This window comes from Elgaria multicarinata, chromosome 1, assembly GCF_023053635.1.
Source record: "Elgaria multicarinata webbii isolate HBS135686 ecotype San Diego chromosome 1, rElgMul1.1.pri, whole genome shotgun sequence".
Lineage (NCBI taxonomy): Eukaryota > Metazoa > Chordata > Lepidosauria > Squamata > Anguidae > Elgaria > Elgaria multicarinata.
In genome coordinates this window covers 81,078,857-81,095,244 of record NC_086171.1, presented here as the reverse complement: position 1 = coordinate 81,095,244, position 16,388 = coordinate 81,078,857, and the positions used below count along the sequence as shown (strand labels likewise).

The 16,388-nt window shown below is 40.9% G+C and overlaps 1 protein-coding gene across 2 annotated transcripts in view; it reads right to left on the bottom strand.

The window, feature by feature from the left end:
- Positions 1 to 16,388, bottom strand: part of TEX10 (testis expressed 10) — a 40,442-nt gene that overhangs the window by 7,456 nt on the left and 16,598 nt on the right. For both annotated transcript variants that reach the window (XM_063130858.1, XM_063130867.1), the window contains 4 exons: positions 15,598 to 15,775; positions 9,130 to 9,218; positions 6,192 to 6,325; positions 243 to 323 (listed from right to left, as the gene is read on the bottom strand). In XM_063130858.1, coding sequence (XP_062986928.1) covers positions 243 to 323; positions 6,192 to 6,325; positions 9,130 to 9,218; positions 15,598 to 15,775 — 482 coding nt within the window. The remainder of the gene's footprint in view (positions 1 to 242; positions 324 to 6,191; positions 6,326 to 9,129; positions 9,219 to 15,597; positions 15,776 to 16,388) is intronic.

Sequence of the window (16,388 nt, the reverse complement as noted above, 5' to 3'; positions counted from 1 at the left end):
AATGAAACATTTGTGCAACATCATCTTATGAACTGGAAAATTGCTATTTTAGTCTGTTTCACAGATAGGCATGAATTCATTGCAAGGTCTGAGATATGAACCTTAATATCGTAAACAAGCATATCTACACATAACAATACTTTGTATTGACTACAATTTGATCACCACTGTGAACAGCTGGATACAAATCACATTAAAATGGCACAGAATGAACATAGAATATATTCAAAATTACCACCTACCAGGTATTTACAAATGCCACTTTGTACAATATCTATGCACTGGCTTCGTGACGGTACAGTGGACAGGCACTGGCTCACCACCTGTTACAACAGCAATAATATATTATTATTCACCATCAGTGTACATGGTGCTGTACAGAGTAAAACATATGTATTGTTCATCTATTTGCCTTTATATTTTCTATGTAGAAATAGTGAATACCTGCAAAGAAGTGCCATATTCAAGAATTTTAAAAGCTACATTCAATCATTCCATATACCATCACACAACTATGCAGACCTGCCTTCTTTCACTATCCAATAACAAATTTTACAAAGGAGCAGTAAATGCATACCTGCCTACCACACATGAGTACTGACACATTTTTAACAAGATAGAAACTGGATGAGGAAGGGGGAAACGGAAAGGGCACTTCCATACGCTTAGCTCTGCATATTCCTTCTTCTGTCTAGCCCGTTATGTTTCTATTTTTTAAAAAAATTTAGGTGAGAGAGAGAAATCAAGTTAATCAAAGCAAGTCAGTAATCCTCAAGTGGCGAACAGACCATAAATTTTAGTAGTGTCATTCCAAAACTGTACTTGAGAGTATGATGGTCTAGGAACAACAGGATCCTTATTAATATGAGAAATGAGTACCTGCTATGCAGTGTAAAAAAAATTGGGCTTAGCCAGATTTCATGTCAACTTTTCGAACAAAGCCACTCTTCAGAGCTGGTCATACCATCGCTCTACTGAGCAGACCACTGACTTTCTGCAGTGCAATACCACTTCCATCTGTGCTGTCGCTTCCATAAAATGTGTAAATCCAATATTGTGCAAGCAGACTCCTGTTTGCACAAAAGGACTTTCCCCTCCTCCTCACTGCACCTCCGAAAGACTGCTCTGCAGGATCCCCCAATCGTCTGAGCATTGTCTGAAGCCTGTACACTCGGACGACACATTAAGCCATTATGGTTTATTTTTCTCAATTAACCATGATGGCTCATTGTATCGTCTGCACACTGTTTGCCCAACCACGGTGGTTTATTTACCCAAATTAAATCAATTTAGTAAGCCATGGCCTGCAGAGAGGGTTATTCATGGCTTATCATGTCACCTAGCGCTCCAGAGTGGTTTATTTTCGTGAATTTGTACCTGCACTTTAGGCTATGGGGAAAATGCCCATTTTTGGCCATTTCCTTTGTTTTTGCTTATATTCTAAAGGTTTATATGTGCCACCCCCTATTTGGTGCACCCAGGATTTTTCCTCCACTGGGTGAAATTGTGCAGGATTTTGAAGGTGGGTCAGGTGCCTTCCAAATAGGAGAGGCTGCCGATGAAGTGTGGTCCCACTCCTGCAAACTTCCAGGCATTGATTAGTGATACCCCCTTTATTTGGTGCTTCCAAGATTTTCCCTTCAGGTGTAATTGTGCAGGTTTTCGTTGCTGAATTGGGTGTGTCCTGATTATGAGGCTGCGGGTCAAGTGTCCAAGTCCTGCAAAGCCCCAAGGCTTTATAGCCATCTTCCCCTTTTTGGTGCACTCAGGATTTTCGCTCCTTGTTGAATTGAGTAGTCCCATGGTGTTTTGATGTTGGATCAGGTGCTTCTTGACTACAAACATCCAGCACTTTAGAAGTGAAACAGCGCCACCGCTTGGGCAGCAGGACTGCAGCAGGTCAGGGTGGAGGTGAGTCAATTTACACTGGTGCTTAATAAGCTACTCACATTAACTTATTCGTGTGACAGGATCACGGACTATTTTAAAATAAGCTACTATGCACAGCTTAATAACCCATCATGGGCAATTGTGACGTCTGAATGCAGCATAATTGTCATGGTGTGAGGGACCACAGTAGCTTATTTTCAAAATAAGTGTCTGTGAGTAACTTAGAAACCACCATGGCTTAAAGTGATGTGCGAACCCACCCCTCATTACTCCTTCCTGCAGGAAAGAGAAGGGGAAAGGTCCTGCAGTCACTGCATGGAATGCTCACGTTTTCCATTTCCAATGGGAAAGGATATGGGGGGATTCCTTTGCTCTTTGGCAGAGGCACTTGTCTCCATCCAGCTGGCAAAAGCAATGGACCTAGTGACCACTTTTGGCTTTGCTAGCACAGTCAGCCAAAAATTGTAGACTCCTAATTATACAGTCACACAAAAGTGAATTTTAACAAGTGTAACAACTCTTGAAACCCAAATGCCATTACGCGCGCATGCACGCACGCACACACACACACACACACACACAAGAGTTCATATATCATTTATTCTGGATTTTTCATAGAACCATGCTAAAAGATAAAACCTTGTTTAAAATGAAGCCAATTAAAATTGAAATGATCTTGTATACTCAACATTGCTAAAGAAATAATATGAAAATCATGCGATACAAATCGACAGTTCCTTAGAAGCCTTATCTCGTAATCTGGAAAGGCAACAAACCTATAGACGTGAAGCCTCAAGAGATAAAGAGCTGACTACAGAAAGATCAAATTGCTCCCAGGCTACAGTCAATATTTAGACTACAGATCCAATACTAATGAAGAATGCCTGCCTGAAATTGAGAACACAGCTACCAATCTCTTCTCTTCTTCCCCCATTCACCCTCCGATCCCCACACAATCAAATATAATTTAAATTGAGTCATTGGCTCATCTTACTGGGTTTTCATAGGATTTTGAAAATCCCCCCAAATATAATACAGGTATGTGCTTAAGCAAGTCATACTGATGATCCGGTGGTTCTTTTAAAAAAAATGCTTACATGTGTTAGCAAGCAAATCTGTTCCATGTACTCACACATGGGAGTATTTACCATGGGAATTAGTGTGGATGTAAATTCTACTACTCGTTCTCTTCAACTCAGTTCACTGAGCATATAATAGAAACAGAAGCTTCAATGATAAGCATGAACAGAGACCTGTGGCCAAGGAAGTGAAGGAAAGCTTTTGGGTCAAGCCTGTTCAAAATAAAACGTCAAAAAAACAACAACTTCTATGGCACAGAGAGTAGAGAAAACGAAGAAACAAAATCATTTTACAACAAAAAAGATTTCTATGTGTAACCTATTATGTTGCCAATTATTGTTCCAATAAATAAAACCATTCCATCTGTCCGCAGAACAAATTATCTGTTGATTTCCCATTCTTCTATATATACTTTCAGATAGAGTATCCATTTCTGCTATTTCCAAGAATTTAATCAACCATTCATGCACTGTAGGTGGATGAGCTTTCTTCCCATTTCCAGCCCACACTATTTTAACTGCCAGCAACATTTATTATAATCAATGTCTTTAAGATTTGTTATAGCAAATTCAATTACATTTAAAAAAAAGCAATAAAAGAAACATCTGCACATTAAAACCCAATTATCTGTGAAATACTAACCACTTGCCCTCTGAAATGGTGATCCCCAAATCCCTCTCCCATAGATGTGTAAAGTTGTATTGCTTTTTCCTGAGGCAACCTAATGACATAAAATTTTAGCGCGCTTCTAACTTTCAATTGCATTTTCCACATTTCAGATCACAGACCCCTGAATTTTGGGGCAGCTGAGTGGGTGAAGGAATTCATTCAGAAGATGACCAATGAAGATTCTCTCCCAAATCAAATTATCTTATAAAATATTTTTCGAAACATACCTATTACAGAGACAGGAATTGGAACTGGGCATTCTAAAGAGGGTGGGGGTTTTCTGGGAGAGATTTAGGAGGGCTACAGACAATTTGAAGGGGCTCCCAGCTTGGTCCTGTTTCTAGAGTGGACCAGTTAGATGACTAAAGGCTTCTTCCAAAGGAGGGAGATGATACATTAGCAAGGTGTGCATATAAGTATTTTTTGATGTGACTCACTAGACAAACTTAAAATAGTCCCTAGAGCTCTCAGACCAAAAAGAGATTCACCACTCCTTTGCCCTATCAAACAGCTCTCTCCTGAACAGTCCCAAACCATTAAATGTATAAATAGAATGCCTAGCCATTCTAGAACAACTGCAATTAAAACACAATGAAAAAAGCCATGATTATAACATTCATTATCTTTTTCTACTCATTCAAATGCTTCTGGCTCCATGTACGATTATATTTCACGTAATATGGTCTTGAATGTGGCTTTCTTGTTTCCCCTTTCAAATCTTGCTCTTCCGTGTGTTAAGTTAGCTTTGGGGGGGGGGGGCTTTCAGTCATCGAATCAGGAGTATTTTCCCTTCCGAACCTAATGTGGTTGGCCAAACCACCACTCTCCTTTAGAAGCACCTTTCAACAACTCAAACCACGAGTAATATTGCCCTGTCAAACCTATTTATGTCAGAAGAGACTCAGTATCTGACAAGAGAGTACACTGAGAAACTGAAGTGCTCCAGGGGATTTGGCTTGCTTGAGAACACAAGCTGCATTACCTGCACTATCACCTGAAAGCATTGTTATTTTTATTTTGAAAGAACATACTAGAGCCCTTCTTCCACTACTGTGTCATAGGGAGTCAGCCTGAAAGTCAGCCACACCATTTTCTTACAATTAGCTGGCACTGTCCGAAATGAACAGTCCTAACAATGCCTAGAATTACTAGAACCAAACCCAAGCCGGTTAGTTTGGCCCCATTTCCAGAAGCATCCTGCAGGCCAGATTTTAGAAGAGCCTGGCTTATAAAGGCTTCTGCTTTCTTGGAAGTGAAGATTCAAACACATGGATAGGTGTGGTTAACACCCTGCTGTATTTCAAAAGTACATTCGTCTTTAGTCTAGTTTCAGCCTTTAAAAGGGGGAAAGACTAAAGGGAAACTTTTCACTTTGTTCCTGAAATGGACAAGCAGTACACCTGGCAAGGCGAAAGTAACAACACTCCTTATGCTGCTGGAAGATAGTAATAACGGTCATACAAATCCAAGATTAGGCCTATTTCCAGTTCTAAATCCAAGACCACTCCTTTTGCCACAGAGCAACATCCTGAAGCTTCAAACAGTTTGGAAGGGGTTCGAAGGGTGTTTGTGTTCAAGTTCTCTTCTCCTGGTTGTTAGTAAGGCAGTCAGGAAAGGATAAACCCAGAAGGCAGGAACAAGATATGACAACCTTTCCTGGGGAAGAGTTCCCAACTACTTTTCAGAAAACTTTACTGTCAACTAGATCACATTTAGATTATAAATGCAATCCTATACACACTTAAGTAAGCGAACATCCCACTGACTTCAATAGGGCTTACTTCTGAGTCAGCATGGAAAGGATAGCACTGTTAAGAGACTGAACAAGAACAAGTCAAAGCAGCTAGATGCACAGAAGGTGGCATTTTCAAGAAACAAGCTCGAGTTCCTATAGACCAGCAAAAAGGCGGCGGGGGGCGGGAAAGCTCACTTAGTAGGTAATGAGAGACGAATGGCATTCTTGACACTGAGAAGAGAACTTCATGATAAGCCCTGTGCAGTTGGTAAGGCAGTCAGGAAAAGTAGTCAACACGTTCAAAGGGAGAGTTCTGCTGGGAGTTTGTCATCATTTCCTTATTAGAATCTCACAATTCGTCATCATCTGAAAGGGATTAGTCAGACAAGGTGAATTCCTTCTCTACTAGTTTCTGATCAGAAAACCACCTGTTGGATGATGGTCATGCAAATTCAAAAGCTGGGCCATTTCCCTAGCCAGAACTAAAAGTAGTATAGACGCACTGAATGAATGCACCATCTCTTGCCAAGTTCCTAGATGAAGCACAGAAACCGATGGCCAGCAAGCCATTCAACTCATTGCTTGCAGAAAGAAGCAAAAGCAATTATCTTTCCAGTACTGTCAAGGACTGACACCACTGAACTGTTCTTAAACTTTAGTGAGACTACCCTAAAATAAATGATGTGTCAGCTGCTGCCAATATTGGCATCCAACCGCTCCCACAAGCAGCTTAGCTAGGGGATAACACAGAAAGATTATTCTCACCAATAGTGAGTCCGCAAAAACTGCATTGCATTCTCCATGCAAACGGCATTACCTCTGTCACAGCCCAGTGATACGAAAACTGGTCCAGATCTGTCAAGTAGAGCTGGACAGGGGAGAGCTGTGTTTGGCTTACATGTGGTCTCCCCCTAATGTTCTGAAGGTTATTCAACTCTTCTTTGGAAAAGCCTGGAAAAGGTCAACAGAGGAGCCAATTAGGAGCAAGCCCTAAAGAGAATTATTGTTCTGCTATTTTTGTTTACATTTGTTACAGACTCATGAAAACCTTCTATCCCCCACTTCATATTCATGAAATACTCCAAACTTTATAAGGCCAGCAGAAAAAAACAGAACGTCTGAATAGGGAAATAAAACATATCTTCAAACATTATAAGGAAAGCATGTTAGCACTATTTCATCATGGGCCGGATTCAACTTAAGCACTTGTAAAGCCTATTGATTTCAATAGGAGACAGAGTTAAGTATGTGCTTGACACAGAGACAGAACAGTTCACCATGAATACTGCAACACATGAAATGAACTTGATTTTGTTACTTAAGGTTTTGGGCTCGCAGCTTTTTCGCACTTCACTCATATTTGAATTTTTGTATAAACAAAAGAGAATTTTTTTCAGGTTGTAGAATTCTATTATGGCTGTGAGGGAATATTTATATTATTTAAATTAGTCTATGAAAGTCTGTAGGAAGCAGTGTAAGTATAAAGGAGGCATGAAGGAAAGGGAGAAGGTAAGAGGCAACAGAAGCTGCAAACACTATTGACATAAAAGGGTTAAAGAGAAATTACATGGGCAGAACAGGATTCTGTGCATGCAAGACTGAAGACTTTGGAAATTTAAAGGCAGGGGAAGATTTTAGCAACAGAGTGGGTGCTAGAGCCAAAATCAAGACAGATGGATCAGCAGGAATAATTTACTGGGGCATTCAGAAAGTATCTGGGGAGTAAGGACTGCTAAAATTATTTTAATGCTCTGATCTCTTATTTCGTTTACAAGACTAGTGGAGAGAACCATGCTTAAGGCAGCCATTTGGAGATCTCCAAAATACTGCCAAGCTTTTAAATTCCACTGCTCTGTATTCTGAGACTGATCACCAGTTTAAAAATTCAGAAATGTTACAGCATTACAAGCACGTGTGTGGCTGTACATTAGGGAGTACAGAGCAAAAAAGCCTATCTGCTAGGGTTATGGAAAACAAACATCAAGAGATATTAAAATAGTTCAAATGCAGCCCACTGGCACTTTTTTCAAAACGAAATAATCTCTCCAGTGGAAAAAATAAAGGTAACTGAAATCCAATGGCAGCTGGATGAAGTAGAAAGCCATCACAGATGTGCTTTATCACTTATAACCATTGCTTCTTAAATTCTAGCATTTTATTTATTTATTTATTTATTTATTACATTTTTATACCGCCCAATAGCCGAAGCTCTCTGGGCGGTTCACAAAAATTAAAACCACAGTAAAACACCCAACAGTTTAAAACACAATTACGAAATACAGTATAAAAAGCGCAACCAGGATAAAACCACACAGCAAAGTTGATATAGGATTAAAATACAGAGTTAAAACAGTAAAATTTAAATTTAAGTTAAAATTAAGTGTTAAAATACTGAGTGAATAAAAAGGTCTTCAGCTGGCGACGAAAGCAGTATAGTGTAGGCGCCAAGCGGACCTCTCTGGGGAGCTCGTTCCACAACCGGGGTGCCACAGCGGAGAAAGCCCTCCTCCTAGTAGCCACCTGCCTCACTTCCTTTGGCAGGGGCTCATGGAGAAGGCCCCCTGTAGATGATCTTAAGGTCCGGGTAGGTACATATGGGAGGAGGCGTTCCTTCAGATAACCTGGCCCCAAACCGTTTAGGGCTTTAAATGTCAATACCAGCACTTTGAATTGGGCCCGGACCTGGACTGGCAGCCAATGAAGTTGTAAAAGGACTGGCGTAATGTGATCTCGCCGGCCAGTCCCTGTTAATAACCTTGCTGCCCTGTTTTGCACCAGTTGAAGTTTCCGGACCGTTTTCAAAGGCAGCCCCACGTATAACGCATTGCAGTAATCCAAACGAGAGGTTATCAGAGCATGGATAACTGTAGCTAAGCTATCTCTGTCCAGATAAGGGCGCAGCTGGTATATCAGCCTGAGCTGATAAAAGGTGCTCTTTGCCACTGAGTTCACCTGTGCCTCAAGTGACAGTTCTGGATCGAAGAGCACCCCCAAACTACGGACCCGATCCTTTAGGGGGAGTGCAACCCCGTCCAGGACAGGGCAAACATCACCTCGCCGGACAGAAGAACCACCCGCTAACAGTACCTCCGTCTTGTCTGGATTGAGTTTCAGTTTATTAGCCCTCATCCAGTCCATTACCGTGCCCAGGCACTGGTTCAGAACAGCCACTGCCTCACCTGGGTTTGATGAAAAAGAAAGGTAGAGCTGGGTATCATCCGCATATTGATGACACCTCAGTCCACATCTCCGGATAACCTCCCCCAGCGGCTCCATGTATATGTTAAACAGCATAGGGGATAAGATAGAGCCCTGTGGAACCCCATGGCTTAGGTGCCACGGCACAGAGCAATAATCCCCCAGCACCACCTTCTGGAATCGGCCATCCAAGTAGGAGCGGAACCACTGCAACGCAGTACCTCCAACTCCCAGCTCAGACAACCTATCCAGAAGGATACCATGGTCGATGGTATCGAAGGCCGCTGAGAGGTCCAGGAGAACCAACAGGGTCGCACTCCCCCTGTCTCTCTCCCGACAGAGGTCATCCCACAGGGCGACCAAGGCAGTTTCTGTTCCAAAACCAGGCCTGAAGCCCGATTGAAATGGATCTAGCATTTATGAGATGTTGAGTCATTGTTTATACAAGTAATGCAAAATACTCATCTTTAATCTAATGTATGCATCATTCCCTGTGCCCTCAGAAGGAAATTCAATAGTATTGCGCTGAAAGCAAATTTATTAAATTTACAGATTACCTGTAAGAGTTGAAAACAAGAAGCTGAAATAATCCATGTCAGTCACTGAACTGCCTTGCACAGGATATTTCCATCCCACAAAAGAGGATCTATTTTTTAAAAAAGAGTGGGAGACAAGGTTATTATGCTACATTGTAATTCAGGCCCAAACTAGACATGATGGTAGTAAACCTGTATATTTAAAATGTAGACCTGCCCCAAACATGTGCAAGACAGGGATCCAATTTAAACAGCAAAGGAGGTTTGCGGGACGAACCCTTCCACACTAGCCTAAATTCAGACATCACTTTTTCCTCAGTCAGGCTCCAACTTCAAAAAAATATCTAACTGGGAAAAAAAACTTTGTGGGGGAAGGGGTGCAAAGATATACATGATATGGGGGGGATGAGACCGGGGGGGGGGGGGGCAGTGGAATCAGACACAAACAAGGCAGAATCGCATTTAAAGCCATGGCTCTTCTGCCACCATGTGCAGTTTAAGCCATAGCCATCCATCCAGTACTTATGTACCAACATTAGCATATAAAGATGACAAATGAGAAGCTCTAGAAGAAATGTACAGAAGTCAAATAACGTTTGGTGAAGTGAAAACAGAGGTGTGCCCATTGATAAAGGGGACAACACTCAAGAAGGACCAATACAGATATATTTTTCTACACACAGGAATCCTGTACTCTTGATATGGGACTGCTATTTGAAATGATGTTTGAGGACCTCTGGCATAAAACAGAAGCAATCTCATTTGTTTTCAACAACTACAGCATAGGAAAACCTTGAAAGCACTTTCTACGTCAGTGAAAAAGGTAGAGATCAAACACCATTAGGTGCGATATGAAGAGATAAGTATTGTATATTCTTCCCAATAGTTCTGAAGTCAAAGATTTTGGCAACGTACAGAAGATAGCGACCTCCAAAGCGGGCAAGAAAGCATTCTGCATGAACACCCAAATGCAACGTTTTCAGGAAGGGGTAAAGATCTGATATTTTTCCTACAGGCCTACCCATGTGGTATGTCTTCTACAGTTTCCTTTTTTCAAGCTCGTACAAGTCTGACCATTTCAAGCTACAAATATTGTTAATGAGAAAAGTTTCTTTTATTCTAACAGACTAGTATATTTAGAAGGTTTTATTTTTCTGAAATACAGCTAAACCAATCTAATATCTTTTGAGGAGTTAGAGGGGATTTGAGAGACAAACACAACAGTTTTAAGAGAAAACAACTTGGCTTCTAACGTTTTCATCTGCTTACTAATTTTCCTTGCATGATAAAAAATGCAAATCTAAAATGGAAAGCATGCAATATCTAAGTAAGCAAGGGATATTTATTTAAATACAGTACCCAAATCTCTAATCTTTGATAATCTTATAAGGTAAATGTATAAGGGAGGGACTGCGCTGAGGGGTACAGCACACACCTTGCATGCAGAAGGTCCTAGGTTCAATTACCGGCATCTCCAGGTAGGCTTGAAAAGACTCCTGCCTAAAAGCCCAGAGAGCCAGTGCCAGTCAATGTCGCCAATACTGGGCTAGATGGGCCAAGAGTCTGACTCGGCATAAAGCAGCTTCATGCTTGGAGCATAAATATATGCCTTCTTAAATCAACCTTGAACTTCTTCACTTCCGTTGACTGGGTTTGAACGACACAACTTGGCTCATCATGAGTTAACCCGCAATGAGCCGCTGCCAGGTTACATATCCAAACTTTGCTTTGAGATTGCCATGCCATGTGAATCTGGCGAACGTGGCTTACGCATGAGTTTAACAACCCTGAAACATACCACATGGGTTATGCAAGAGTTGCTTAATTTTGAAGATGCAATCCCCAAGTGGGAAAATGTGCACCTGAAGCACCTGGTGAGAGGAGTGCTCTATTAAGAAGAGATGACGTGTTGGAGATGCCTCGCTTTCGTCTCCATTGCTTGCATTTCCTTATGTGTGGTCACTTCACGTCTTTCCCCCTTCTCTGCCTTACATGGAGCAAGGGAGTATGGAAAGCAGCAAGAGGCCCTGTTGCTACTCAAGAGAGGCCAGAGGGAGATGTGATGGCTCAATAGGCACAAAGGAGTGACTGCAGGCTGCATGGGGCTCCCTGGTGTTAGAATTAAAAGGAAGGGCAGAGGAATTGTTGGGAATTGAGTCCATAGGAATCCTCAGTCAGAAGTGGGGAGCACATGTCTGCCTGTTTAAAAAATAATCAAAACGTTGCACAGTAATGTTGGAGTGCCAATAAAAAAAATTAAAAGGATGAGGATGAGGAAGCAACGTGCTTTTGGGTGGGGAAAAAAGGAGTGTGAGAAGCTGCTTTCTCTGAATGAGGCGCTGTTAAGGAAAGGAGCAGCTGGGAAACCATTTGTGGGGTGAAGGAAGAGAAGAGAAGAGAGGGAGTTTTCAAATTCTCCTCCATCAGTTTGTAATACCGTCCTGCTGCACTACAAAAAGGGTGCTTTGGACCTCGTTCTTTCTAGATGTGTGTATAGATATATTTTTTTAAATACACTTTGTGCTGGGCTCCCCGATGTCAGATCAAAGACTCCCTGTGTGCGCAGTGTTTCCTCGTAGCTGCCTAGAGCAGATGAGAAGGCAGCAGTGGGAACCAGCAGGAAGGCTGGAGAGTGAAGAGCTGCTCTCTCTCTTTGGGAGTTCAGCCTCCTCAGTGAGACACTTCTCTGCTCTCTCCCTCAGCTCCCATTGCGGACTTTTAAAACATGGAATATCTGCACAAAAGTGGTTAATCCACTCCCTCGCCGCCCTTCTGATATCCTTCTCATGCTCTATAAGCAGCTCTGCTGTGGGAGGGTGTTGTTGAGGGGTGTTGCTTTCCCTAGTTGCATCGAGAATATTGTGTTCCTTACCCCCTTTCCCACTATTTCCCCCCAAAGGAAATTTAACACAACACATACGGCAAAGCTTAATATCTCTGAAACAAGCGCTACAGCTAATTTTTAGGCGATTTTTAAAAAAAGGATTGCAGGGAGGAAATATTTAAACATTTGCTGCTCTAATGAAGTGAACCTTCCCCATCCCTGCCCGCACAGCCTATGTGATGTCCAATAGTGTGGATGGAACACAGTAGGATATTCTCAGGAAAAAAAATGCAACACTCCCAATAGCCAAAAGTCAACTGCACCTCTGCTTTTAGTTTACCGCAGAAAAGCAATGACTGAGGAGCGCTACGATAACACAGTCTGGAAGCACCCAAAGTGTTGCCTTGATTCCAACAGCTCCTCTCAACACACTACAGACTGCATCTCCGTTTAATGAAGGCAAGCCATGTTATCTACTGTTTGCTAACCATTTTCATATGTAACACAACTACAATATGCACAACCACAACTGAAGGAGTTAGCTGATCTGCACTGCTGACAGTAAGAAAGGATCGTTAAGTGGAATTCTAGAATTTTCTGACGAAGTTTATCCAAAGGCTATGAATGCTACCCAAAGACGGACAAATACTTGCACCAGTGAAGCTTTATAAGAGACTATAGAAAGGATTCAACAATGAGATTATCACATTCAAAACATTGCAACAACTGCCACTTCTAAATTCAAACTAGGGATCATATTAATAGCTTAAGTAAAATACTGGTCCATTAGTTGTGAGCTGGAATCAACTAGGTTTGTGTAAATGTATGTGGTGTATGTAGATACTGTTTACCTGAAATAAAGGAAATTACAAATCTGTCCCTCAGCGTTAGAATAGTTACTCCTAGAGATGTGAAAGACTGGGGAAAAAGCCAGAAAAATTCAGGGGAGGAAAGGTTTTCTTCTGGGGGGTTTCCGAAGCTTTTTTTTGTGGGGGGGGGGTTCCCAAAAAATTGGAAAAATGAAAAAAATGAAGAAAAAATGGATTATGGAATGTTTTATTTTAGAATGATGAATAAAATGTTTAAAATAAGGTGTTCATATATTTATTTCGCCAAATGCTTTCTAAAAACTATGTACAGTATCAGATTATTACAATTTCTGTACACCAAGGACAACCAAGTCCTAGGTGCAAACTGAGACTACAACTCTCAAATGCAAGCGCAAGATGCATTTCTGCCTGTAGAGGGCACTGCCACTGAAGCAGAGGCTGAAACTGATAGTGATAGCTATAGCTCAGAAAATGAGTCTGATTAAATTTCATGCATATTCATTGAATCTTGGTCCCCTCTTTTTCTCAGTTCTTTTTATGGGAATGGGTGCTTTATGTCTGCTTGACACTGTGGAGGAGTGGCAGAGACATAAATAATTTTCTTTGTTACTAATGTTGGTTTCTTCTGGGTTGTTGGGTTGTTTTTTTAAAAAAATGCCTGCTCCTCATAAACTGGCAAAAACAAAGAGGTTCCTTACAGTTTAGATGTAGTTCAGAAGCTTGTAGCTCCATTTGTTACCAAAAAAATTAAAAAAGTAAAAAAGTAAATTCAATTTGCAAAATACACTGTACTTTTAATATACCAAATGTGATAATTTTATGCCAAACCAACTTGTACATAATTATTTTTTATATTCCTAAAGTAACAAAGTGACTTTCAATCTGTAAGAAGTGCTAATATTTCTTCTTTTTTTTTAGTTTTCTGAAAATTTTCGTGTTTTTCCCAAAACTCCCCGGGGAAAAACGTTTTTTTTTCCATGGCTTCAAAATTTCCAGAAATTTTACCTCTCCAGTTACTCCAAATCTCTTTAATAACTGGTTATATTCATAAAATGGACTAAATCACTAAGTACCTCAAGTTTGCAATGTTGATACTTACACCTCCTATATTTACTTCTAAACTAATACTTTGTGCATATCAGGAAAAGGTAAGAAGTCCTTTTCAGAAATAAGCGCTATATACCAAAAGAATCAATTATACTATAGTCCCTCTCCCAAACAAAACCTATTTACAAAGAAGAAACACAGTGCCATCTACAGACAAAGTTAATATTCATAGGCTAATAAAAGGGATTAGAAATGTGTGCCTGAACTGTCTTTAAGAATGGTAAAAATGGAGATTTACACAGAATGGAGCACTAGAAACCATCATTTTACTCTCCTTGTGTAAAGTGCAACGTAGGAATTCCAATTCACTTAACATTTTTAATCTCTGCACATACCATATTTTACATCACTAAAAGGAACTGGGGCCACTTTTTAAAAGATAGTAATAAAACTTTGCTATCCCTAATACTTTAGGACTAGTATGACATTCCTTTATTCCAACCATGCTAACCGCAAGCTTGTTTAGATTAGAGATGGGCAAACTAATCAAGCTAGATCTCAATGAGGTTCTTGTTTATCCACTGCCAAGGTTGTTCAGTCCTGGTTCAAATGAACTCATACTTATTTTGTGCACATTTTAGAAACGTACGCATTTTTCAAATGTGTGCATGTTGCTGAACACATTTTTTGTTTAGCTTTGCAAAATTTACTGGAAGCTGAGATATTTATGGCTTTGTGAATGCAAATTATCTTTGGTTCTGTAAGATGCAAATTGAATAATCTTGCATAAAAAACATAGACCCAGCTAATTGTTTATCCATCCCTAGTTAAGATGCTGTCTTATGCCCACATGCTATTTTCTCTCACTGGGAAGAGGCCAGTTCCACGCACACACGAGTTGAAAAACCAATCTGCATATGCAAGGAGATTCTGTGGCCTTTCCCTTCCTTACCAAACACACACACACACACACTCACCAATAAATTCAAACGTCTGATCATAGGGCCCTATTTGGGTGAGGGAGCAGTGACAGGAGGAAAACAGCCACTGCAGTCTACACTGGCCAAGCAGAGTGGTATGGTTTGACACAGTGTCTCGATGATGATACTAAGTACGTGCTGAACAATTAGCCTCAAAGCATGCAAAAACTGCCAAATCTCCAGGGGAAAGAAAGCTCGTGTGATTATGCCTGCAGAGCTTTTAAGAACGGCAATAGCAATTAGACACACTCACTGCTCTTGCAACAGATTTTCTTTAAACTCTTAAGTTTTGTTACGGGCATATAGTAGTAGTAGTAGTAGCAGCAGCCGCTCCTCCACCATGGTGCCTTCTTATCCCCTACATTCCCTCCACCAACCCCAAAATTCTACCCTCTTTAAAGCTAACTGTGACCTCCCCAATCAGCCCCCATCCTCATTTTTCCACTTTACTTCATGGGGTATGCATGCCTCTCCCCCAAGCCCCCCGCCACCTGCTATTTTCCCTCCTATACATCTCTGACCTCTCGCCTTTCATCTGCCTTCCTGGTCTTTCACTACACCCACCTCTTCTTCCCATCCTCATGGGTTCCCCTATTTCCCCACCCTCTTTCCTTCCATTTCTGCAGTCTGCATCCTCTCCCTTCCTGCAGATTATCCTCATGTGTACCTGTCTTCCAAGTTACATTGCCCAATGTTTTTGAAAGATGCAAAACAGTAAAACTTGGCTCCTTAAGATACACCATCTAATTTAAGGTCACTTCATTAGTCCAATTTGCTTAGGAAAAACCCAGCTGGGTAAATTGCTTACCTCATACGCAGTATCCCAATAAGAGTGGTAGATAACTTTACAGACAGTTTCCCCGTAATACAGCAGTGACTGAGAGAAGAAAGAAGATTGCTTGATAAATGAGGCAAAAAGTAAACAAGCTGGATTAAACGTTGTTGCGATTCGGCTGGTAGAAGAGTCACAGCGCCATCTAGTGGATCTAGAAAAAAAGATCAACAAATAGAAGTCATCTGAAAACATCAGAGTAAGAGATGATGCTATAACACAGCACAAAGAAACAAATATTTAAACTGGCAGTAATTTTCACATTCTTCTCTAAAGTATTGTAAAAGAACTATAACTGTAGTTCTTCAAGTGGCCATCTGTGCTTTCACTCATAGGAGTTCTGAGCCTGCACAGAAAATTCAGGGCTTTCTAGAACTTTAAACTAAAATAACCTGGTATTTTAGGTTGACCCTTTTTGCCTTCAGCCTCTTTCACCACTGGAATGCAGCCCCTTCAGCCTTTGGACAGAAAGAAGTTTAACGTCCCTATTTTAGTTCTTAGCCCTTTTATTTTGGTAATATGTTTTCTTTGGTTTTATGTGCTATAGTGTTTTATTCTTTCCTGCTTGCTTTTCTTGGTTTTATGATGTGCTGTTTTATTTATAGTTTGCATCTTTAATGTATTGAACACCACCCAGAGAACTTGGGTTACTGGGCAGTAATAAAGTGTGATGAATAAAATAAAAACGTAAAGTGCTTGTCCCACCTGAAGAAGAAAGTATCTCTCAGTGATCTCCTGTCCACTCCCACCCTGTTGTAGAACCTCCA